The sequence below is a fragment of the Barbus barbus genome (genome assembly GCF_936440315.1).
Source record: "Barbus barbus genome assembly, chromosome: 33".
Lineage (NCBI taxonomy): Eukaryota > Metazoa > Chordata > Actinopteri > Cypriniformes > Cyprinidae > Barbus > Barbus barbus.
This window is the reverse complement of record NC_136761.1, coordinates 22520471-22546346: the sequence shown is the minus strand read 5'-3', so window position 1 is coordinate 22546346 and position 25876 is coordinate 22520471. Positions and strand designations below refer to the sequence as shown.

Below are 25876 nucleotides of genomic sequence, written 5' to 3'. Positions count from 1 at the left end.
TAAAGCTTCAAGCAGCTAAGGGGAGATGTCAAGTGGAGAACCAGTCATCCATCCTGTCATTCATCTCAACTCATCTATCTCCTCAGCTCTCCGCTGGGAAATGTAGCAACCTCAATAAACAGACTAACACAATTCGCCTTCTCCAGCATGACAGGTAATTCACACTAGTTATAGCTAAGAGAAATACATTTACAGCTCTCCTCGGGCTACTTCTGCAGCCACCGCTCAGAGCTGAAGATGACAATCCAGCCAGGACACTTATTTCATCTTCAACCTACTGATAGAGCTTCACATCACGCAAAGGCTGAAAATAATATCCCATGAAATGAGCTACAGGAAATGCAAACATAAAAAAGGAATTGTATGGCAAGTCATTTTAACATGTGCTCTTTAAAAATAACAAGTATGTGCTTTTCTTACTAGCCTATCCTTTTCAATTGCACTACAGAAATACTTCAGTTTAGAAGGCTATTAATTAGCCTATTCATTTGCTACTATAATCACTTTTCCAATACTGAAAAGTAAACTATACTTGCAACAAATTTTTTTTAATTGAATTGGGGATTTGTGGTTCAGATATAGTCACTTTTAAGCAGTATGCATTCTGGTTGTTGCTGGCACCTACTAGTAGTGTCTATCTCGATTTGTACGAAATGAACAGACACTAGTATTCATATTACAGACTGTTACAAGTAACAACTGGCATACATGGTCTCACAGATAGCTGTCTAGAATGTAGCTATTAAAGCTGGAATATATAGTCCAATGTGACATGTTTGTATTGGAATATAGATCCCTATAGAATTAGTTATCAAAAAATGTGCAATTTGTTCAGTTACTAAAACAATAACAACTAGCAACAAAAGTATACACACTACTAATGAACAAATAGCTACTAATTGGGAGAATATGCTAATCACAGTTGAATTACTTACTAATAATTGAAAAGCACAGCCTACTAGTTAAAGGCAAGCCATACGTTTTTCTTTTCGTTATGACAGAAGTTTAATACAGAAAGTTTATCAATTGTATTCGATTACTCTTGGGTTTTTACAGTATTGCAATGCTGTACAACTGGAATATGGCTCAATCGTATTAATGCACATTTTAAATGAAGGATTCTCAAATTTACTTTGATTTACTTTTATACTATGCGAAACGTTTTTACGTGGAAAATATCAGGTTAACAACAGAATCATAGGCTATCGCACTGTATTTTAATAGGTTACATAAATCCACTCAATATCTAAAAGACAATAAACTAATTAAAACCACACACAAACACAGCATCACACATTATGTCGGGTTTAAAAATATTAGTACAAGGCAGGTAAAACTTTTGGACAGTGTTTAGAAACCTTTTTGGACATGCATTTTAATTCACATAGAAAGATACTTAACCTAAGGTCTGAATAGCTCGGTTTACCTGAGACTGGCGTTTCTGGGGTCCATTTCATCCCCGGGTACAAAAACTGAAAAGAGGAGCGCACTTCGCGACAGTCCAGCACCTGACTGTCCGGCCGAGAGAACTGCAGCATCAGGACGCACCAAATCAGTGCACCGTTCAACTTCAGTCCAGGCATTATGAATCCAAATGCGCTGAAGTAAAGAGATATGTGGCGCAAAAACGCTTCCCGGTGATAGATTTGATTATAAGCGCAAATGAAGAGAGCAGGAACGATCTGCGTCGCCTGAAGTGAGCAGAAAGCGATGTGCTGGACTCAGCGGCAGCATCACTGAAGTGAGTGAGAGGAGAGACATGAGGAGCTCTTCATCTCCACCTAATCATTAGCAGACACAAACTTCATGCCCACAAATCAAGGTCGATTTACACGACTCTTGCATTATTTAAATGAACCGGTTACAGAAGCCGCCCGTTTGGCATTTTACTCTTTCGTTGATATTAAAGTTATGATTATGAACAGGAGGCGCGTAATGAATCCCAGTCATGCGCGCAGAGACCAAGATCAAGTCTGGGCAACTACACAAAATTCAAATGGACCCCCCACCACATATCACTCACGTCTTATGCTAATTTAATTGGTTAAAAATATGAAATGTGGTCATATAAGCAGGGGATTGGATTCCAGGCAATGTCTATGTTACGTGATTAACAAATGAACATTTGAATATGCAGCAAACAACAAACACAGTGTCACATTTCCAGCTATCTGCTGCCATCTGGTGCTGGTGAGGGTTATTGCACCATACAGTCACTAATAAATCTCTGAAATTAATTTCATTCTAAGAGGGGCGAGGTAGAATAATAAATAAAACTTTATTGAGAATTAAAACAATTTAAATAAGCACAGTATACATATTCAAAATGAAAAAAAAAAAAAACATGCAGGTAATGCAATCTAGCGGATTACAGATGGATACCGTGCAATTTTTGTTGGAGGATTTTTGCCACTATTAAAATTGCAGAATCATCCACCCGAAAACAGCAAGACATATTTATATGAACAAGTATAAACAAATATGCAACTATATTTTATACATACGTTTCGTATCTCGTATTATTAAAGTGCTGCCCTTTATCAATATAGAAATCTATGCATCTTACATTTTTGCTCTTTTGATATGTCTTAGAATGACAGTGAATGAAAGAAAATGAAAGAAAAATAAACTTCTTGCTTACTAACTGCATGTATTTGTAACAGTTGGAAATCATCATCATTGTAGAAGAAGTTTGTCTCTGGTGCAGCGAGTTTTGCATGGATTTGCACAGCATGTTGTAACAAAGCTGGATGCAATCCTGCAAAACTCACCACGCATAACAGGGCTTTTCCATAAGCAGCATCATCTAGCACAGCTCCGGAGAGACAGACAGAAGGCGACCGGCAATACTTGAAGTGCAAACACTGCAGTAGATTCACTGGCACTACCTGCACTGTGAGCACTTTGGAACTGCCAGGACAAACTAGATATCGTGCAGATTAATTAACAGAGTAATAATGTCAGAGATGAGCATGCAAACAAATCAAATAACAAATGAACTTGGGTTTTGCTTCCATGTGCTGAATATACAGCTCCTCCTGCCAAAAGGAGCATCTAGCGCAGTAGATACTATACTACTTCACTAACTACACAAGATGCACCTTAGCAGGAAGGCCATATTAAAATAATGTTACATTTGGGAGGCGTTCTGGTCCTTCGTTTCAGGGAAATGCTTCATTAATCTTCAACACGCCTAGGAGGGGGAAAAAAGACAAAACAATCAACAATCTTATAATTATGCTTTCATTCCTTAATTAAAACATCTGGCTTATCTAAAGAATCAATTCATTAAAATACACAGCAACAGAATACAGCTTTACAAATCTCTATAAAATGTTTACATCCATTTAGCAAGTTAAAATAATTTCTGTACTTTCTGCTTGATTAAGGCATTGCATGGTTTTCTACACATGCAAACTGATTTTTAAAAGTGTTTCTACTCATATCTTTGGGTTAAGCTGGCATGTTTAGTAAATTGAAATGCTTCACAGTATGTTTTGAGTCGTTTATTCTCGTTATTGGCACGCTTTGCTCATGTTTCACTGGGTTTCTCAAAATGGAGGATCTTCAACTCAAGATTGAAAGCTCTTTAATCACTGCTGTTATATATATATATATATATATATAGATAGACTAATTAAATAGCCTAAATATAAGGTCTATTGCCCAAAGTGTCAACTTAAACACCTTTAAAATGTAATTCCCTCCACGCCATGTTGTCTAAATATTAAATTTTTTAGATGCATTTTAATGCGTTTCATAGTCAGAGAAGGCATTAGGCTTTATTACGCATTATTTCCAGGACTGACTGAAAAACGCATTAGATGAATAAGTTAAAGCAAATATTAACTAGGCCTTGAGGTCGGTGCTGTGTGGCCCACAAGCTTTCCTTTCAAGAAGGCGACAAGCTGAAGTTTAATCAACCCTTCAATGATAAACACGTTTATTACGACGCAAAGCAGTAGCTTGTTTACATAAGAGTGGGTGTTTTCAACAGGAAATGAACTCCTAGGATCTATAAGAGATGAAAACAACAATAAAACTGGGTTAAGTGTGAGGAAATTTTAAACGACGGCTATTTTCCAGAAAATATTTGCGTTAAATGCGTTTTTAATCTAACTAAGTTACAGTTTCTCACCTGAGTTTGGGTTTTATAGACTGACCCTTGCTATACACCAATACTTTCAAGCATGAGTTTGCGTATTAAATAACACGATATTTACATAATAACGCAAAAGTCACCGAATAAAGACATTTTTAAGCGTCAAAGTCTTTGAAGTTATAAAACTAGAGATGGATTTACTCAGCAAGGTAACGTTACACAAACTTTTAGTAACACTGGTTAAATATTAATCAGCAAATCGTGTCAACACAGGCGTAATTGTTTAATTTCCTTTCCAAATAATAATCAGAGCAAATGACTTTTATAGTCACACATTACATTTCCCTGATACAGTCATCAGAAGTTGCTAGTATCATTATTTTAAAAACGAATTTGACTTACATGTGCTTAGTTAAGACAACCAAACACCTCCAAATATAATATCTAAGCGCTCCAGAGTCTCCTGCATTGTCTGTTAGCGCCCAGCTGCTCCACAAACACAAAGCCTGTCCCACCGACAAACACTGGCACTCTTTCAAAGTTTCCACTATCATTTCTCGCCCCACGCGTGAACGCTGGTCACGACGCGTTTTAGGCCTCCGCCGAAGTTATTAGGATCATCAGGTTGGAGAAGGTTTACGAAAGAGGCGCGAACGTCTCGTCATGTGATGATGGGCCTCCTCCTCCCCAACTCAACTCACTCAATCCCCCCACGACTCACATCCGCTCTCCTACACTTACCACTCTCACAGGATTTGGTCTGGCTGCTAATTTGTATTTTTTTGGCATTGAGGATTTATAAAGCAATTAAATAAGAAAGTGTTTACGATTTGTTCTTCTTGGCGAAGCTTTACTTGGGACTAGCAGAAGCAAGCACATTTATATAAGATTGGTGGCAACTCAAAAACAACACTTTGGGGAGGAAAGGAATTTTAACTATAATGAATTTAATATGAACAAATACAATTGGTCTTAATGCATAGTGCATTTATTTAACACAGACACTTGTGACCCTGGATCATAAAACCAGTCATAAGGGTCCATTTGAATTGAAATAATTGAATAAATAAGCTTTCCATTGATGTATGGTTTGTTATGATAGGACAATATTTGGCTGAGACATATCTATTTGTAAATCTGAGGGTGCAAAAAAATGCTTTTGAAATTGTCCAAATGAAGTTCTTAGCAATGCATATTACTAAACAAACATTAAGTTTTGATATATTTACGGTAGGAAATTTACAAAATATCTTCATGGAACATGATCTTTACTTGATATCCTAATGATTTTTGGCATATTATAGATTATTCTGACCCCTGCAATGCATTGTTTGCTATTGCTGCAAATATACTATGTGCTACTTATGACTGGTTTTGTAGTCCAGGGTCACATTTGTGCATTCATTTTAATAGTCCACATACCTGATCATGGCAGAAGTGAAGAATGAGGTGAATGCGTTTCATCCTTAAGGTTTTACCGCGCAGAAGTTTCATGTTCAACCCATGTTGTCATGCATGTAATTGTAGAGCATCCTTTTTTTCTTGTTGGGGGTGATGGAACCAAATCCCTCTGATTATCATGTCTTAGCTCTAGAAATAACTGGAGAACTGCTTATCAAAACCGGTGGGAATCCTGGAAATGCAAACCTCAAGACATTACACATGTCATCAAAAATTTTGCTAAAAATAGTTTGAATGTAAGACACTCTGGCTCCATGGGAATAAATCCTATGGTCAGTGAGAGACAGAAGGCTTCGGTGACCTCTGACCCCGGTTCACTCAGCCCCCACTATTCCGAAGTGGGATGTATGTGCACCATTGTATTAGGCTTCAAAGAGAATTTCCCTCAGCATTCCTGCGTCGTGTTATCCACATCTTCATCTTATTTGTTTTTGAGTATGCTTATTAAAAAGTGGATGCAATCAAATTTAAGCTTTTTTTTTTTTTTTTACTAAACACTTTAGAAACTTTAACATGTTCCCAACACAGTTTTGAATAAACATCTGCCATACCACTCTCTTCTTTAAATAGGAGATCGCTGAGCATCCTTTTGAACTTTAACCTACTTTTCTCTCTCCAAGGCACAAAGAAAATGACCAGCATGAAAAAAAAGGATGTAGGGTGTATGCATTTACTTATGCTAAAGCAGCTCCTGACTAACAGATTAAACTAGAAACATTGACTTGAAAATAATGTTACTTGTTTGTAAACTAAAAAATAGATTTGTTTTTGGTTATGAGTTTTTTTTTTTACTAAACTAAATGGCAGTACATGTAATTAAACCGATACAATTTTATACTTTATTATATAATTTACGTGTATTTTTAAGAAAAAAAAATATGAAGGGGATCTTCTGAATTAGTGCTGCAAATTAAAATTGATCTCTGAAACGCATTTCATCTTAAAATTAATCCCACTTGCAGCTTTCCTCTTGATATAAAACAGCTACAATTCCAAGATAATATTCAAAAACTTTTAGACATCCAATGCATTTAATCAGTTTTCATATTTAAATTAAAATTCTCATTGATTGTTGTCAGCTTTAAACTTAAGCAAATATAAATATAAGCCCTCAAGTTTCTCTGTATTTTATATACAAAGAATTTTACACATTTCGAATAAATTCGTAAGCTGAAGGCAATGCGAATGTAACCCTGGACCACAAAACCAGTCATAAGTAGCACGAGTAAATTTGTAGCAATAGCCAAAAATACATTATATGGGTTAAAATGATTGATTTTTCTTTTATGCCAGAAATCATTAGGATATTAAGTAAAGATCGTGTTACATGAAGATATTTAGTAAATTTCCTACCATTAATATATCAAAACGTAATTTGATTAGTAACATGTATTGTTAAGAACTTGGACAACTTCAAAAGGTGATTTTCTCAATTTTGATTTTTTTTGCACGCTCAGATTCCAGATTTTCCAAATATCTCAGACAAATGTTGTCCTATCCTAACAAACCATACATCAATGGAAAGCTTATGTATTCAGCTTTCAGATGATGTCTAAATCTAAATAAAAAAAAAAATAAAAATAAAAAAAAACTGACCCTTATGACTGGTTTTGTGGTCCAGCGTCACAAATGGAAAATGCACGTACATCGATGTAATAAGCGTTTCAACCAGCAGGGGGCGCAAAGTGTTCGCTGCGCTCTCCTACAGGAAAACAGGAAGTTGTGCTCACTGGACAGAGACTAGTCAACGACGCTGATGTTGCAAGTATGAACCGCTAATATAAGATGTATATAGAATCGATTTGGCACGTTTCATCAATGCCGGACATTAAAAAAAAACTCTTAACTGTTTTAAACGACCTGGGTTTGCTTGTAACTGGTGAAAGAAACAGGGTTTGAAAGTTAAGTGCCCATAAATAGTACGCTGTTTCTCACATTTTAATAAAGCTCAAACAGTTTAGTCACGAGGAACATGGAAATCACTCATCAAAACACTGCAAACGAGTCCAGCTCCAGAGATGACCATCACTGGGTGGAGAAACTCTTCCCTCCTCGTTTCACTTTCCAAAACCTGCTGGAAAACCAGACTAACACAAACAAACAATGCAGCAGCTCAATGAAACCACCATCCACCCTCTCCACAGACATAGATGAACCCCAGAGGAGCCACAGAAGGGAGATATACCTGAGAGCTTTGAAAGAAGTTCAGCAAACTGAGCGACTGCGAAAGAAGGAGGCCCTAGCGAAGAGAATTGTTAGGCCTGTCGATGAAGAAGAGATCTCTGACCAGAGCGAGACTGCGGGACAGAGGTGCATTTGGAATGAGAGGGACATCACCAAACTGCGGGCTGGTTTTGAAGAAGTGGAGAGGGACAGATGGCGACTAAAGCGACAGCTCAGTTGTTCAGAGGAGCTGCTTAAAGCAGAACATGAGGAAAGGATGAAGCTGCAAGGCCTGGTGGAGAAGCTGGAGGAACAGTTAAGCCTTTCCAAAAAAAGGGCTGCGCGTCAGGCCCTCATGATAAATGATCTGAAGTCAGAGAGCCAAAAAATGAACGCTCAGTTACATAAGCTGACTATACAAGTCAAGGAAACGGAAGAAGAGGCAGACAGGTGGAAGACAAGTCTGAGGAAAGCAAAAGAGGACATGCAGCAGATCGCGCAGGAGCGCTCCAACCTCACATGGGAACTGGAAAGAGCGCAAGCACAATGGAAATCTGAAGGTGACAGACTGGAAAAAGCGGCTCAGATAGAAAATGAGGCTGTGCTCTTGAGGCTTCAGAGAGAGGTGGAGCAGACCCGAGCTGACCTGTGCGCAGAGAGAGAGAGTCATGCACGGAGCCGCACAGCCCTCGAGCTCTTACGCAGACATTTTAGCAGCCAATAATTAGTTGCAATAATAAAAATGTGACTTAAAATGCAGCCATTTAAATCATTTTTAAATAAAGACAAAACTGATGTTACCGCACACAAGACGTGCCACTGTTTATTTTATTTTCAATATGCTTCCACACTTACTCTTTTGTTTAAAATAAAACTTTATGTACATATATATAATCCTCTCCCACAGTGAAAAATAACAGAAAATCTCATAGGAAAATGAGTGAAAACAGTGAAAAGCATAGCAAACATTATCAGTCGAACTGCAAATAATAAAGGTGTATGTAATCCACCATAATAACTTACCAAAGATCTAACATATTTTGAATCTCTTTGTCAGAGATCACTATCACTGCACGGAGAATCTAAAGCTTCAATGAGCTTAAGGACAAAAACCCTGTTAGCGGAATAATCACATTTGGCCAAACACCCATTCTTGTACATGTGGTATCAAGTGACATTTAATGAAAATGGTAGAAATATTTGGTTATCAATAGCTGTAGATCTTTTGGGGAAAAGGCAAATGAATCAGTCTAGGCCACACAAAGGATTTGTGAATTTACACATGATGCTGTTTATAAAAGCAAATAAAGGCAGCTCAGAAGGTTTTTCCCATCCTAAATACTTACAATAAAGTTCCACATGCACAAGTCATACTTTCACAAAAACATTTGCCTCTGGTGATTAGTGGACTGAAACGATGTCAAAGCACAAGCACGCATTGACATTTGGATGAATCCATTAAAAACCTTTTACAGCGAAACTGTGGCTCATTTACTTTCCTCACACTCCTGACATTCTATGTACTCATTAGCAAACTAAAAAATTAAATCGCTTCTCTTGTAGGTCCCATTCAGCATTACAAGACCACAACTTTGGCATGAAGTAAGGTCTTATTTGAGCTTGCATAATTCAAGCTACCGTCCCACATCCAAAATAATACCAGAAACACTTTACACTAAGGTTTGATTTGTTAACATTAATGCATTAGGTACATGAACATGAAGTTAATGTAATTAATAATAAATATGCTTTATTCATTTTCAAAACAGCTAATGTTCATGTATGCAACTTAAAATGTAATAACCAAAATTAATAAATGCATTTACTAATGTTAATGAATTAAACCATATTGTAAAGTGTTTCCACAATATCTATTGAAACAAAGCCGGGGGGGGGGGGCACTTAGGAATTTAAAACCTATGAGGTATATAAGAAAGGAACTTGTGCAAACAGAGTACATAAAATATATTCAACTTAAGATATAAAGACTAATGGTGGAACCTTGCAGTAGAATCCCTTTCTGCATTTTATCTAAAACTTCCAAGAGGTACTGAAAGAAAGAATCCATAGGAGAACCAAACTCTAGGTCTGTTACATGCGTTACCACAGCTTTGGCTCATTCAAGTTTGACAGTGCAGGACATAAGAACTGTGATAAATGCTTTTTCCTACTGCATCCATGTTTTAAAGGCTTAATTGGCTTGTCTAAGCTGTCTATCAAAGCGCACCTGAGGAATGTCATGACATGCCCCAGCTCTAGCATTTCACATCCTTTCAGTGTTACAATGTGTGTGTGAGTGTGTGGAGGTTATCGTGCCTTGCACTGTAATTGTGTACCATGTACTGAAATTTATGAACCCTGAATTCATTTCATGGTTCATCTAAACTGAGAAAACTTTAAATTCGTTTTTTTTTAATCATTTCATATTTAACTAAAACTAGCCCTCCTAAGGTGTTAACCCACGCAAAAGCAGAATAATACTACAAATCAAATGTTATAGATAAATATAAATGTAACAGAAGACCCAGAAGCTACTTAAATAAGGCACCCAGCTCAAACGGAAATTGAGTGCAGCATCCAACATACACCACTAAACTCTACAGGCTATTTTTTTTTTTCATAGGATTTCACTTGACCACATGACATTTTCAGGCTATAAAATGCTTTAATGTCCCTTGACTAGTTTAAATGTGAGAATGTCCAGATGAATTTGTGTTTGTGTACTGAAAGAAGGCCCCTAAATAATGTCCTGTATTTATGCCCTATTGTTAATATTTGGTTTATGAACTGGCACTAATGGCCTATCTGGAGCAAAGCTACCAGATTTAGTGCAAATATGCAAAGCCACACCTGTACCAATATACATGTTCTAACTTTTAAAAATGTTAAAAAGGCCCGAGCAGGCTTTCAATATACTTTTCATTCTGATCAATTTGAATACATTTTTTTATCTAAGACTTACCATCTAAAAGGTAAATCAACTGTACTTTTTAAGGGCAGTGCTAAAAATGTACTGTCTATACTGTAGGTTTAAATGGAGTGCTTGGGTTCCACTTGCTCCTTCTGCAACAAAAACCTGCTCGCCCCCAAGTAAAGGGACAGACATGTGTTTGCACATCCTGACAGCATTTCTCTACCTGTTTCAGAAGTTGGATGTCAAGAGATTTATTCAGAGTGATGCCAGCCTTTCTTTCTGTCTTTGACTTATTTTTTTCCTCCCATCCAATTCTCACCCACATAATCAAACCACATCACAAGCCGAGCTCCCCGGTTCTACACTCCATGTTTCCTCAATTAGGACTCCTCTGCAGGTGCAGGCCGCTTGAGATCCCGGATCTGCTTAATGAGATAGTTCTTCTCATCGCAGAACTGCTCGTCTTCAGAACGGTCCGTTTGAAAGTGGCTCAGGAAGTCCACCAGCTTGGACTGATTCTTGAGGAGGATGTCCATCACAGGCTGTGTCTTATTGGGGTTAGCCACAAACACCTGAGAGGACACAAGAAAGCCGTTAAAAGTGCGGTCCAAGTCACTGAATCCACCTTCATGCGTTCTGAACTACAACTCACACACTAGTGACTGACCCTGACCTGTTTACATTCAATAAGTGAGGCCAGAACTGGGACAGAAGACCAGTCAGCTGCCAAGTGTGGAAAGTAATTGGAGTAGACAGAGGGAAAGGCAGACAAGCGAAGTGCCAAATCCAAATATATTGTGTTACATGAAATGCCGTGCATATAAACACATACCTTAAAGACATGGAAGGCTTCAAACTGGATGTTGCGGCTGTTGTCTCTCAACATGTTCATCATCAGCTTTAGGTTCTCAGCTCGACTGATGTATTTGCTCATGACTGTAAAGTTGTGTCTGTCCAGTAATAGTTCTCCTAAGAGCTGGATATCATTTGAAAGTCACTTATAACTCACTTAAGAACAATAACAATACTATGTAGTGAGAATGAAGCCAAACCACCCAACACATTGCAGCTTTTATTAAACCAAGCAAGGTTTGTCATAAAACATTCCTATGTGATGACAAAGTATGTGGCTATCCTATTAAAATATGTGGCTGTTCCATTTAAAGAAGTGCTTTTCTGAGAACTCTTTTCTTCGGCTATCTTACTGTCTTTCATGTATAAATCCTAGCAGCTTAATCTCCACCTCAAGGGTTTGAATACCATTACAGGCTTGAAGTATTGAAAATATCCCTGTGAAAACAGCGGTTTATGCTCACCTTCAGAGACTGCCGCTTAGTGACATAATTTTCAGAATGCAGCAGCTTTTCATACTCTGTGAACACCTAAAAACAGTTACGAAATGATCAATCATTATACATTTGTCCATAAAGTAGAGCAGCCAGAAGCACTTATATACAAAAGCACTTGCAAATGAAATCTTGGGAAACAAGAGTAACTCACTCTGTCATAATTTGTCTCCAAGAAATCTGAACACATGATCTTGTGTCTTGTCAGCAGATCCTAAAAACAAAGTCTTAAGGTAAATGCACTTTTGTCATTTTCTCTTATGAAAGGTTTTCGATTCCTTGATTTAAAGTGAATCAAACAAAAATTTCAATTCTGTCATTATCATACAAATTCTGCCTCATTTCTTTATGTACTTTTTGAGACTTGAAAATGTTGACCCCATAGATGCTCAAATGGATGGACAAAATTGAAAATGGGTTGTCCAAAAAAAAAAAAAAAAAAAAAAAAATTGTGGCTTCTGCCACATGACCAAATATTGTAATAAATAAAGTTTGTTTTTGCGAAGTATGACAGTGTGGGATTGTTCCTTTTTTTCTCTTCCTAAGTTTGTTGTACACAACCAGTGTATTTTTTTACGGTTTCATTTAAATGGAAAATAAATAACTTTAAAGGTGCAGTAGGAGATCATGGAAAATGCTAACTTTAGCCTGATAGCACTGAAAGCGAACACCCCAGCCTCCCTGCAAATCATCGTCCAAAGCCACACCCCCTGAATGCACACACAGACCAGAGAAAACATTACTACAATACATCATGTCATTCACCAGTGAGAAACCTTTATAGCACAGTTAGTAAAAATACTAGGAAGGAAGATCAGGTCATTGAGGTTTACCACCGGAACGAGCGTTTTGATTGGACCAACATTTCTTGGTTGTACGCCTTCCACAGAATATATAAATACATTTAGACCACTTAACTTAATGATTGCTATCGGGATGCGAAGAGACTTTCAACCAGCATAACAAAAAAACGTTTCTTTAGACAATCTCCTATTGCACATTTAAATAGTCTTACGGCATTACCTCACAAAGATCTCAGATGATTAAATATAGAACATTTTGCTATAAATTTATTAGTGTATTGTGGCCTTTTTTCATGTTCCTAAGGCAAAGTTTACAAGTCAAAACTTACAAAATGGATGATACTTTGTGTAAATTTCATACCTTAAAAGAGGCGAAAGCATCAGAGGCAATGTCAAAAGTAGATAGCTCCACATAGCGAAAGAAGCAGTAGAACTCCTCAGTGAACAGAACGATTCGGGCCAGAGGTTCATGACGCAGACATTCCCTCAACATCATGCCACAGTTAAGGGCCACTTCTGGGGTTTCATAGCTGTGTTCAAGAGATAAATAAATAAATAAGCCCAGTTATTTCTCCAATGTGTGAGAACCACATTTGTTTGTATATACGTATACATAAAACCACATAAGTCTTCATTAAAACATAATATCACACCAAAGTGTCAATAACTAGATATGTTTGTGCTGTAAAAGTGAAATGCCATTGGCAGCTCATCCACGTGGACAGGATATGGGAAAATTATGGTCCTAAAATAACCATACAACCACAGTCTCCCATAACATCAATTGGAAAGGCCAGGCTAATCAATGGTTTCTGATAGTGTTGATCTATGACTATGCCCTGGGGTCTGGAAACTCACCCTTTCAGCAGCATAAAGAGGATCTGTGAGTGGGAAGAGATGTACTCCACAGTCGGGGTGCGAGCGCCAATCTGGCGACGCACTATGTTGCTAAACAGATGCACCACATCCTTCTTTCCCTTTGATGAAAAACGTGTTAAAAATCAAAGAGAGCAAACACCAAATGTGGGGTTAGTGCACAGAGCAATACATCTTAAAGCAAGACAGAAGTAGTAGTATTTCAAACATTTCAAAAGCGATGATATGCACCTCGAAATCAATCCTCTGTAGGTTTGCTATGAGGGAAATGAGTAGGTTGGTGTTGTAGAGCTCTTGAGCCAGTTGAGCCACTGCCTCAGTCTGAGGCTCCTTGTCTCCAGTGCCACTCAGCACCTCTTTCAACGATGCAAGATTTTTTGATACTTCCTCTGCAACCTACAGGAAAAACAGTGAGTTTTTCTGACTCCGTCACAGTCCACAATTTGCATCGAGATGTTGACATAAAAAGGACCAACCTTTTCACATTTCTTGCTTTCAGATGACTCCAGCTTCTCCAAGTATGCTACATGCTCCTTCAGACTCTTCACAATCTCTGCAGGGCTCTTCTGAGACTTCCCAAAGGGGAATGGCATGGTTTTAGCTGGGATGTGCGTTGGACGTCGAAGGACAACAGAAATGATTCACCTTTAAAATTTGAAGAACAAATAGCGTACAACATTATACCAGCAAGTAAAGAATAAACTCAAAGCAGTAATGACAAAAGGACAAAACCGGCCTTTTCAAAGCAAGCCAAAATTAGTTTTATACACTTCAGAGACACTGAATACAATGAAAATGGCTTGTACTGTTATCACTGCTAATACAGTTGTATAAGAACAAAAACACTTGTTAAGAGAAAGGTCTCTATCAAGAGTACTCGGACATACTGAAAACAACATTGCTTTTTGGTTTAATTGCACTACATTAATTTACAGACTTCATTCCTTATGACTGTTTGGTTGTTGTTTTATCATTACTGTGCAAGTATTACCCAAGTATGTTATGAAACACCTTCTAAACTTGCTCAACACTGCCAAGCACAGTTAGAGATAGTGGAGATAGTTCAACACGTGTGAAATCATGACACAAAATAGGTTAAGGTACAAAACAAGTCACTTCGATGAGCAACTAGGCAATTTTATTCAATTTGAAAAATAGCTAGCTAATATCCCGATGAGCTAAGCTAATCTCCACCCAGCACTTATCGATCAACGCTTCTCAGGAACTCAATATTACTCATCAGTCACTTTATTACTGGGTAGTTTGTCACCCTATACGGTCTTAACATGAACCCGTAAGAACTAGCACAACTGTTCACAGGAAGAAATAATATCCACTTTTTTAATCTTTCAGCTGGCTGGACGTGTAGCCATGTAGGTTAGCACGTTGGCTAACTGACTGAATAACTCAAACCAGGAAACTAACCACTTAACGTTAGATAACTTATTTTGTATCTTGTTTCCATCTATGTAATCTGTCAGAGTTAGATTTTAGTCATATGGGCCATCCTAAACCCGTGTAAAATTAGTTTGACACGCAGTTTAGAGCTGAACCTTTCAACTTTTCAATTACATTTTTGACAGTTGATCAAGTTGCTAGTATTCTAAACTGATCTTTTATCCTTAACAGAAAAACAAATGATTGATAAACTATTTAAAAAACCATAAATCAACATAAAACCCAGTTGAAATGTATATTTGAAGTGCGACCTAGAGTGGAAAAAAAGACAGACATGTCAGGCTAAGTGTATGTGTGTTAGCTGAAGGTGGAAGGAAGGCAGACACTCACCGCATTCACCAGACTCAGCGTCCACTTTAAAACCCGCGAGGAGGACACAAGTAATATAGAGTTATTAATCCAGTTCAAACTATGTCGAACATACTATTTACCTCCCCCAAAAGGAGATAATTCTTGCGGTAGTAACTGCGATTAATTTACAGCTGGTTTGTCGCTCGTACACGGCAAGCGTCTGCCGCTTTACTTTAACAGGGAAGTTGAAGAGAGTTTTTGAACGCCCCTTTTTTTAATTGACGTACACGCTGACCAATCAGAACACGCGCTGGGGCGCACACCCTGAACAGAAATCGAACTAAATGAAGATGAATTGAGGCAACAAAACCACTGCAAGCAAAGCTGGATTATGGACCAGGCCAAGAGGCCGCTGAAGCCTAAAGTAAGCTAAACACCGGGGCCCTTGTTGCATACAGCACAAGCTGACCACTAGGGCCCCTGACTACTATTTTTAATTCATTAATATTAGCATCCAAAAACACAAGGTTTGTCATTTTTAGGCAAGTCACTCTTGTTTTTTTTCCATTCGTGCCTATTCTGTTTCACTTTCAATGTGTTGTTATATTGTTGGGTTAGCTTGTTTTCATGTTTTAAGGCCTGTTCACACCAAGTAGGATAACCATAACTATGAAGTTTAAATAATCTTTATAATTCTACAGTAGAGAAGTGAACACCACAGCTATAAAGATAACACAGAGGAACCATTTTCTTCCAGATGATAAACAATAAATAAATAAATTGATAGCCAAACGGAATCCTAATGTAATTACAGTTATCTTTTACAATAAGATTGAAGAATTTGTCCAGTACACAAAAAAAGATGTAGATGACATAATAATAATATAAAAAAATCTATATACAAATGTGGTTATGCAGGAGAATGTGAATAAGAAATGGGCAGTAAATGTTAAATATTACAGTACAAATTGTGTGTTGCACTTTTCTTTTTTATCTCTCTCTCTCTTGTGAATGGATCTTTAATGTGTTAAAGGCTCGTGTTTTCCCAAAAAGATTTGCAAAGGGGCCTCATGGTCACGTATTGGTCATTTACATTTAGCTCAGCATTTTGGTAAATATGCAGGTAGGTATTTAATTAAAGGTTATGTATAGCCATTTTCTTCCTTAACTTGCTATTTACAAAATTGCAAAAGGTTAGGTTTGGTACAACAACAACAACAAAATCATTTTAAGTTTAAAATAATTGTGCGTGTACAAATCCAAAATATCTACATTTTATAAAATGTTTATTCATGCACGATTTTGTCAGTGCATTCATTATGCAACTCTGTTTATTTGCTAGCCAAAGCCTATTCCTCAAGCTATCTTGACTGTGACCACAGTACGTTTGGGGCGTGCGCGTTTGCTTCAATGTCGGACAAACTTGCTTTTTGCAGCGAGCGACGTCACGCAAACGCTCTCAAAGCTTAGCGAGAGGAAGAGCGAGAGCACGCGCTCTAAATCTATCCCCCATTCAACACAGCAGCGGTAAGAGCTTACAATATGTCACACAGACACCGCAATGCACAGCTTTAGAGCTAGAAAAGGAACGGGATGAGTGGAGCAATTGTCGGGACTAGCTAGGTCTTTTTGCAGCGATATGTAAATTAATTTCATATGGCGGGTCTCCACATGTAATCCTGCAGCGAACAATGTGTTATAAAAACCAAATAATGGTTCACAGTCATCCCCAGAAGTTCAGATTGTTTTTTTTACGCACATTTGTGCTCCTCGGTATTGTTGTAGCCACCATATAATGTGGGCCTTCATAGGGTACACTTATATAGATGTACACATCATTATTTCATCTAAAGGGGGGCACCAGATTTGACACAGTCTTATAGTAGTTCATATTCACTGGAAAGTGAAAGAGTTTTAAAGAGCAAAACAAGCCCTTTGTCGCGGGCCTGTATATCCTCCTCCTCCCTTATTTATGAAAACGTCGTGAGGGATGCTGTGTTTTTCCTTGTGCGTTTTGGAGAGGTTTGTTGAGACTTCTGAGCAGGTTGTATCAGCTGTTCTGCTGGATACAGTGTTGCTCGGTCATGCGTTGCTGTTAGTGTTGCACCGCGACGCTTCTCTGCTATCATGGCAGCGGAGCGCGAAGGCGGGTAAAGCCATCGCGACTCTAAACAACACGCTATCCATCTCCGAACGAAGATGATGGATTAATAATCGTACGAGATAAATTTCGGGGTTTTTTTTCGCTTTTGGATAAAACTGGTGGGCTAGCCATGTTGCGCGAGAGGTGTTTTGTGAACTCGGTCAGCGCTTCCTATTGGCATTGCAGTGTTTCAATACGCCACCCATGTACTTTTCCTACATTATTTTTTTGACAATAGAAGTGTATAGGCAAAAAGATTATTTTAATATAGGTTTGTGTGACTAAGTCTGTGTTTTATGTTAGAGTGACATGAAATCTGAGAGAGAGATTTCTCTTTCAACCATGGATAAACTTGTTAAAAATATTGAAGTATTTAGACCCCCAAACAGGATTGGCCCCCTTGCCAGGGGACCCACTCCTAAAATATGAAGGTGGCCATATATCCTCATGTTTTGTAAGCTTGCTGTTATACAGACTTATATTACCAATAATATGCTAATGTATCTTAAGTAAACTATATTTTTAAAATAAAATATTGTTATTGTGTGTAAAAAAAAGACCTCATTTAACCCTTTTGTGGCCCCTGGTGCTCTGGACCTCAGTTTAATTTTTTTCTTTTGTACTTCCTGCTTAATGTCAAATTGGTTGCATCTGTTTAGTTCTAAATTGAAAACACTGTTTTTCTATGTAGGGTGTTTCTATGTATAATTTAAATGAGTATGCATTAGAAATAGCTGTCTATTTATTATTTATCAAACAATTTTATAGTTATAGACTCTTTTGTAATAAAGACATCTGGAAGTATTTGGTCACGTATTTGCTTTTTGGGGAAAATTTTCAACCAAACAAATACCTCAATGGAACAGAATTGCATAAGCAAACTAACCACAACCATCTGTCTAATCTATATTATATTTCTACCATATAGATTGATTCAATGACAGATGTAGGAGTCTTTAAAAAAATACTAACATGCATTTTAGCCATCTGTTGCTCTGTACACTCACACAAAGCTAAGAAGCTTATTTTTTCACTGATCTGAACCACAAAAAAGTCTTCCCTCTTCCTTCAAGTACACTGCAGTTCAGTTACAATGTTCTTTGTCTTTAAAACAGAGGAGAGGTGGAGTGTGTGAAAACTGGTCATGTCAGGACAGAGAAAAGGAGCTTCAGCACGTCTTCGAAAATGTGCCTTCTGTAGAACCAACCGGGACAAGGAGTGTGGACAATTACTGGTGTCTGAGAACCACAGGGTGGCAGCCCATCACAAGTGCATGGTACATCAGCTGACCATTAGCTTGCCTTCTTTTATAAGTGTTAAAATGGGTGAATAAAGCTCTAATTTATACATGTATTTATTTTCCAAATTTCATGTTTATTCTAATAATATATGATAATATCATGTTTTTTTATGTTCACTCAATTTATGAATAGAGTGCATGACAAGATGTGATATAAAATATTGGTGTATTATAAAAAGTATACAAAGTATGTTTTTGACATCTTGTATATCTAACATTTGACACTTGATTGTTTTACTCAGCTTTTTTCATCAGCCTTGGTCACATCTCACTCAGACAGTGAAAACATTGGAGGCTTTTCTATTGAAGATGTAAAGAAGGAGATAAAAAGAGGAAATAAACTAGTAAGCATCCAGACCAGCAGCTCTCATACAATTCAGTTCTTCATTTAGGCTGAAAATAGAGAATGAACATACAGCTTTTTTATCTCATGTGCTGATTTCCTGTTCAGATGTGCACTTCCTGTCACCGGCCTGGGGCGACCATCGGCTGTGATGTAAAGACATGTAGGCGGACGTACCACTACTACTGCGCTCTATGGGACAAGGCCCAGACGAAGGAGAATCCCTCCCAAGGCATCTACCTGTAAGCAATATAATGATGCCACTTATCGCAAAACTGCATCTGTTTTAACTCTATGACTTTAAACTTCTTTTATTTTTGCAAATTAGGGTTTACTGTCGCAAACACAGAGATTCCTCTCGAGATGGCAGTGATGGTAACTAGCTGTCTCTACTTGGATGTTGGATACCTGCTTGTGAATCATTGCGTTTATTAGGGATTTGCTCTTATTCCCAGATGAACAGGGAGTTGCGGCCAATGACTCGGATTCATCTCCACCGAGGAGCAGGGGCAGGGGGCGTTTCGAGAAAAGCAGAATTAGAGGTGTGTCACGCGGACAGTCAGATGACACTCGGTCCACCTCATCGCAAGGCAATGATGACACAGAGAGCTCCTCACATGTAGGTCACTTTATCTACTTTTTCTGATATAACCCATATTTAATCCAAATGAGGGATTGCAAGTGATTTGACACCAGCTTCAGAGTATCAGTGGTTGGTGAAAATCGATTAATGCTAATTATCGTGTGCTTGTGCGTGCCGCAGCGGGACCGGTCTCCTCTGAGAGGCAGCCCCAGTGATTCAGGCCTTCGCTGTGGCTTTTGTCATGCTGGTGAAGAAGAGAATGAAACGCGCGGTGTGCTCCACTCGGACAATGCCAAGAAGGTTGCTGCCCACTACAAATGCATGGTAAGGCTTCTTCAATCCTGAAAAACAATGAGTCATTTAAACAACAAACGAAGAGTTTTATTTCTTAAAGGAATAGTTCACCCAAAAATGAAAATTTACTCCCCTTCAGGCCATCCAAGATGTAGATGAGTTTGTTTCTTCATCGGAAATGTAGCATTACATCACTCAATGGATAGATGAGTGGCACCAGAATAAATTCAAAATGTTGGTAAAAACGTCACAATAATCCACAAGTAATTCACACAACTCCAGTCTATCAATTACTAAGATCTTGTGAAGCGAAAAGCTGCATGTTTGAAAAAAAAAAAAAATAGACATCATTGAGATGTTTATAACTTCAAACTGTTGCTTCTTGCTAAAATACAAGTATTCTATCAATAATATTGCTAATTCTAGTGAAAAAGTTATCTTGTCTGAATCAGGTGAGAAATATGTACAGATCAAGCAACAACATTCGCATCTGCTGTAGACACCGTCTCATTCTGACGGCACCCATTCACTGCAGAGGATCCATTGGTGAGCAAGTGATGTTATGCAAAACTTTTCCAAATCTATTCCAATGAAGAAATAAACTCATCTACATCTTGGATGGCCTGAGGGTGAGTACATTTTCAGCAAATGATCATTTTTGGGTGCTCTGTTGAACTCTTTGAACTGTTTTGAGATAAATCAGATTGAAACTTTATATTTGTAAACAAATATCTTAAATATACAAGATATTTAGTATTGTAAACATCATTTTTTTTTTTTTTTTTCATCTGTTATTTTTGTATTCTAGGTTTGAAAACGTTTGATTCTGCCTGATCTGTTAAAACATATAATCTGATAATATATAATATATATTCTTATATTCTTTCATTCTATTCTATTTCTCTTGTCACAGCTTTTTTCTTCGGGTACCGTCCAGCTAACCACCACCTCGCGTGCCGAATTTGGGAATTTTGACATTAAAACAGTTATCCAGGAAATCAAGAGAGGAAAAAGAATGGTGACATTTTGTTTTTTAAATTTTAATTGAAATAAATATTACTGAACCTCGCACATGACATGCAGGGGGAAAAAAGTAATTTCTTCATTTGAAGTAAATCATGTACACAAAATATACATAATAATTCATGCCCTCATTTTAAGTAGATTGTATGCACAAAGTAATTTTCTACGACTGATATAGATGTCTTAATTAAAATGATTCCATGCAGTGCTGCAAGGCTTTTGAGAATGTGTATATACCTCATTCCAAAAGTAAAATAAAACCCAGTGTCTCTGTCCATAACATACTGTAACAGCAGAAACAGGTTTATGAGAATGCAGAAACGAAGTGGAACAAATTGTTTGCACGATTAACTCAAAATCAAGGAACAAATTAACAACTTTTGTGCACAATTTACTGTTTTTTGTTTTTTTTCCCCTGCATGTCATGTGCCGGCTCTGTTAAATATAATTAATATAATTCTGTATTAGTTTAATTTAATAGAGTATTTGTAAACTATATTGCTATAGGTTTACACCAAAATATATAATATTTTTTTATATTATTCTTTGTTTTCACAGTGATTTGGGTATATTAATTCATATAGTAATGTGTTTCATTCACAACCTAATGTGTTTTGGTAATTTTTGTTCATTGCAGAAATGCACGCTTTGTGCCCAGCTTGGAGCAACCATTGGATGTGAGATAAAAGCCTGTGTAAAGACCTACCATTATCACTGTGGCCTGCAAGACAAGGCCAAATACATAGAGAATATGGCTAGAGGCATTTACAAGTATGTTTGTTTTCATTTATACAAATGATTAGTCTGGCAAGATTATTTTGGACAGTTTTTTCCAAATGTTTTCATATTTTATATACATATTGAACAGGCCAGCTATCACTTAAGATAAGATAAGAAGATAAGATAAGAAACTTTATTGTCCTGAAGGAAATTTGAGTTGGACACATACAATGCGATATCTGCTGTTTTACACAAATAATATACTACGTACATTTAATACCTACAGCAACCCCCTCTCTGCCCTCCCCACAATATATAGTGAACCACTAAACTGCACCCTTCCTATTGTGCAACACACCTATAATCATCTCAAGTTCATGAACCTATAATCATCATGTTTTTCATCCATAAAGGAAAAAAATTAATAAATAAAATTTTAACCTCTAGCTAACTTATCATTTAATAGACAGTGGGACAAAAGAGTTCTTAAAACGGTTAAGCCTACACTTAGGAACTCTGAAACGCCTTCCCGAGGGAAGAAGTTGGTACTCAGAGTGAAGGACATGAGTGGGATCTGAAATAATTTTTGGAGCCAATATAGAAACTGTTTCTTCAAAAAGAGCCTGAAGTGTGGGATACTGCTTAACTCCCATAATTTTCATGGCTCTCTGTATTAGCCACATAATCTGGGCTTTCAAATGCACACTAAGATTTCCAAACCAGGCTGAGATGCCGTATCGCAAAATGCTCTCGATTACAGCATGATAAAAGAGAAGCAGCACTTTCTGGTTAACGCCAAAGACCCTCAACCTGCGAAGAAAATACAATCGCTGTTGGACCCTAATGCAGACATTTTCAACCTGGACACTCCATGTCAGTTTATTATCAATGTGAATGCCCAGATATCTGCAAGAGTCCACCTGGGCTATATTCTGACCATTAATGACCACTGGTAAGTGGTCACCAATGGATTTGGGGTCAAACATCATCTCCACTGTTTTTTTTGTATTAATACTAAGAAAATGTTTATCACACCACTGAACAAAGTTCCTCCTGAACTTGTGCTTTAGTTTTACAGTATAACACAGGGCTGTACAGTGTGACATATGTTTTGCATGTTCATAACACAGGCGCTTAATAGTGTGATATCGTTGTGTGTGTGTGTGTGTGTGTGTGTGTGTTTGAGACTGATTATACTTGGTAGTTATGGGTGTTCGATATGACAATTTTTGATCAAGGACGATTAAAATGTCTCCACAATCTGTTTCAGAAGAAATATCGTAGTATCGTGCTACAGCGCACATTCAGCTGCAGTTCTGGCGCCACCGTATTAATATGCTGTACAATGCGACATACATTCACATCAAATGTTATCTCAGCAGTAGAGTTACACTTACGGGACACAGCACTTATGCGCAATCACGAAAGTACATTTTTGCATGTGCTTTAAAGCCTTGCCAGTTAAACATTTAATTCACGTGCTCTTCTGACATGCAAACACACTTTCAAACAGCGCCTGATTACTCAAGTTTAAGATTGAACTCAACTTAAGTTGTCTTTCGCATCTGATTGATTTCATGTCTAATACTGTCAAAAGTTCACAAGGTTTACATGCAGTTAGTTATGTCTAAAATGAAAGTAAACAGTTGAGAGAAAAGGATGCGTGCAGCTCTTAAAGGGATAGTTCACACACAAATTAAATTTATGTTGTTATTTACACACATTGACCCAAACCTGCATTAATGTCTTTCTTGTGCTGAACACAAAAGAAGATATTTTGAACAATGTGGGTAACCAAGCAGTTGCTGGTCCACATTGACTTTGATAGACTTTGAACATTCTTTAAAATAACTTATGTTCAACAGAAGAAAAACTAATTCAGGTTTAAAACTACTTGAGAGTGAGTAAATAATGGTATAAAAATAAAACACTATGACAGAACTGAATAAATTTTTTGGGCAAACTATCCCTTAAATATTCATAAAAAAAAAAAGAGATCAATCACTCACTGCTCATGACTGTTGAACTTTATTACAGTTGTTTAAAAAAATTAAATTGATGTATATAGTGTTTTATTTTAATATTTAATGTTACTGCTAAATACTGTACCTGAAAAATAAAGCACTGTTTGTTTCAGTGGTTCCCAACCACGTTCCTGGAGGCCCCCCCAACACCGCACATTTTGCATCTATCCTTTGTCTGACACACACAATTCAGGACTTGGACTCTCTACTAATGAGCTGATGATCTGAATCAGGTGTGTTTAATAAAGATGACATGGAAAACATGCAGTGTTGGGGGGCTTACAGGAACGTGGTTGGGAACCACTGGTTTGTTTTATTTGTAATGTATATCTTTTGTTCTCATTTTCTAATAACAACGATAAAATAATAGCAAAGATTTTTATCTTCACCCACTTTGGCCTATATGTCTGCCATTCTTTTTTTATTTTATATTTTGTTACCTTGGAAGGCTTTGTTTTTAGAATAGGGAAAGTAGATTGGCTGTGCAGCTCAGGCAATTTGCAAAATAGTAAAACCAACATGACAAAGAATCATGATAAATTCATGAATGGTGATATTCCTGAATAAAATGGTAATATGATATTTTTGCCATATCGCCCACCCCGAACTTGTGCTACAACTGTTTGGTCTGTGCTACAAAACATTCAACCTCTGTAGCACCAGTGCTATGTGCAAAAAAAGTTAACGTACAGTCCTGTAACATGAACATTATGTTGTTCTTACCAGGCTTTATTGTAAGAATCACAGTGGAAATGAGGAAAGGGATGAGGAAGATGAGGAAAGAGAGAGTCGCAGTAAAGAGAAAGCTGCTATTGACAACAGAGCAGATCCTCCACCGCAGCTCAATGGCAATTAGGTGAGATTCTGCATACAGCATGTGTCCTTGGAAAGGAAATTCATGTCAACACTAGTTATTGTACATGATACAGTGATTCATTTGGATGTTCTTGTTACAGTGTGATTTGTTCAGTCTGTCATGACAGAATTTGATAATTATTCAGGACCAGGCAAATGTGATATTTTGATCAGTGGACATGAGGAAGATTAAAGTACTATCTTTTTTTCAGATGGTGCATGAAGATGGAAGACATGATATGAAGCGGATAAAAGAAATATTTTTGTATAATCCTCAATTAGAAACTGGGGACCAGCTCACAATATCTGACCATTTCAATTTTCCTCTCTTTGACAGTATTTCATGGACATTGTGAATGAGAATGTAAGTTCATTATCAAATGCTATCAATATGTTCTTGCAGTGTAAACCATAACATAGCTGGATAGGTTTTAGTTAATCATATGGTATATTAATACTCAAACCATATGATTGGACGGCTGGAACAATGTCATCTGTTTGTGCTTGCACCTCCAGTTTCCTTTGGCAAACTGCTCTTTGACTGGACCCACTTTGAAAAAGACTGCCCTCCAACTGTTTATAGTGCATCTCCTCCAGATTATGATGTTTAATAAGCCTTCTCCTTCATGAAACTCGCTTTACCTCTTTTTTTCTCTCTTGCAACATGTATTATATTTTATTACTGTATTATACTCATGAGTACTATTGGATATCTGTGGTTTTCTTTATAGTACAGGTCAGGATTAAAGATATTGGCTAGCATGCACTTTTTTTTACCTCATTTTACATGGTGGTCTTTCTTGCTTTTTTCAGTTGTCCATTCAGTGGCAGTAATTCAAAATAAGAGTCCTTCTGGAAGGCAGATGCTTTTAAATATAGTTGAAGTTATTGTTTGAGGAAAAAGTTTAATACAAAATATATTATTGATTTTATTATAATGATTAGATTTAAGTGGATTTAATGAGTCAGGGTTTCACATCGGAATGCAGTTGTTGCTCATGTCAAGGCATTTTAAAGTCAACTGCTTGATGCATATTTTCAAGCCTTGGCTAAACTAATTTATTGAATGTTTCCACTGTTACTGCTCAGGAAGAAAACATACAGTTGGGTAATTTGCCATTAATGAGAAGATTACACTTTATCTTAAGGTGTCCTTGTTACAGTGTAATTGGACATT

At 37.3% G+C, this 25876-nt stretch overlaps 4 protein-coding genes across 7 annotated transcripts in view; 2 read left to right on the top strand and 2 right to left on the bottom strand.

Annotated features, from left to right (window-relative positions):
- The window catches only part of gpc3 (glypican 3), a gene marked incomplete at both ends in the record, with an annotated part of 130666 nt that extends 129083 nt beyond the window's left edge, over positions 1 to 1583 (bottom strand). The window contains one exon of the mRNA XM_079390647.1: positions 1427 to 1583. Coding sequence (XP_079246773.1) covers positions 1427 to 1583 — 157 coding nt within the window. The remainder of the gene's footprint in view (positions 1 to 1426) is intronic.
- A 5714-nt stretch (positions 1584 to 7297) lies between these two features.
- ccdc160 (coiled-coil domain containing 160) lies at positions 7298 to 8526 on the top strand. Its single transcript, XM_079391270.1, has one exon. The coding sequence runs from the start codon at positions 7536 to 7538 to the stop codon at positions 8448 to 8450; it is 915 nt and encodes a 304-aa protein (XP_079247396.1). The 5' UTR covers positions 7298 to 7535; the 3' UTR covers positions 8451 to 8526.
- On the bottom strand, positions 8520 to 15667 carry LOC306853681 (calcium-binding protein 39-like). 2 transcript variants are annotated; one of them, XR_013782761.1, is made up of 10 exons: positions 15454 to 15667; positions 14142 to 14310; positions 13897 to 14061; positions 13648 to 13766; positions 13151 to 13319; positions 12141 to 12200; positions 11957 to 12022; positions 11473 to 11616; positions 9608 to 11212; positions 8520 to 9394 (listed from the first exon to the last, which is right to left on the bottom strand). XR_013782761.1 is itself a non-coding variant. In XM_079391269.1 (9 exons), the coding sequence occupies exons 2-9, from the start codon at positions 14256 to 14258 to the stop codon at positions 11021 to 11023; spliced, it is 1032 nt and encodes a 343-aa protein (XP_079247395.1). In that variant the 5' UTR covers positions 14259 to 14310; positions 15454 to 15667; the 3' UTR covers positions 8520 to 11020. The 2 variants fall into 2 exon arrangements, 1 of the variants encoding a protein (XP_079247395.1); XM_079391269.1 differs by having other exon boundaries at positions 8520 to 11212.
- Positions 15668 to 16795: 1128 nt separating this feature from the next.
- Positions 16796 to 25484, top strand: phf6 (PHD finger protein 6). 3 transcript variants are annotated; one of them, XR_013782715.1, is made up of 13 exons: positions 16819 to 16941; positions 18673 to 18833; positions 19100 to 19201; positions 19309 to 19442; positions 19529 to 19575; positions 19656 to 19819; positions 19964 to 20107; positions 20991 to 21095; positions 21738 to 21871; positions 24571 to 24700; positions 24912 to 24943; positions 25037 to 25063; positions 25216 to 25484. XR_013782715.1 is itself a non-coding variant. In XM_079390337.1 (11 exons), exons 2-10 carry the CDS (start codon positions 18702 to 18704, stop codon positions 24698 to 24700), a joined length of 1092 nt encoding a protein of 363 aa, XP_079246463.1. In that variant the 5' UTR covers positions 16796 to 16941; positions 18673 to 18701; the 3' UTR covers positions 24912 to 25484. The 3 variants fall into 3 exon arrangements, 1 of the variants encoding a protein (XP_079246463.1); XR_013782714.1 differs by having other exon boundaries at positions 16806 to 16941; positions 24912 to 25063; XM_079390337.1 differs by having other exon boundaries at positions 16796 to 16941; positions 24912 to 25484.
- Positions 25485 to 25876: the final 392 nt, after the last annotated feature.

What these genes read in the sequence shown, in the direction of transcription:
- ccdc160 (XM_079391270.1), top strand. Translation starts at nt 7,536, where the DNA reads ATGGAAATCACTCATCAAAACACTGCAAACGAGTCCAGCTCCAGAGAT.
- LOC306853681 (XM_079391269.1), bottom strand. Translation starts at nt 14,258, where the DNA reads ATGCCATTCCCCTTTGGGAAGTCTCAGAAGAGCCCTGCAGAGATTGTG. An exon ending in AAAGCAAGAAATGTGAAAAG is followed by an intron (nt 14,062 to 14,141) that starts GTTGGTCCTTTT and finishes TTTTTCCTGTAG; the next exon opens with GTTGCAGAGGAAGTATCAAA. An exon ending in TGGAGACAAATTATGACAGA is followed by an intron (nt 12,023 to 12,140) that starts GTGAGTTACTCT and finishes AACTGTTTTTAG; the next exon opens with GTGTTCACAGAGTATGAAAA.
- phf6 (XM_079390337.1), top strand. Translation starts at nt 18,702, where the DNA reads ATGTCAGGACAGAGAAAAGGAGCTTCAGCACGTCTTCGAAAATGTGCC. An exon ending in CTGCCCACTACAAATGCATG is followed by an intron (nt 20,108 to 20,990) that starts GTAAGGCTTCTT and finishes CTCTTGTCACAG; the next exon opens with CTTTTTTCTTCGGGTACCGT. An exon ending in ATGGCTAGAGGCATTTACAA is followed by an intron (nt 21,872 to 24,570) that starts GTATGTTTGTTT and finishes TGTTCTTACCAG; the next exon opens with GCTTTATTGTAAGAATCACA.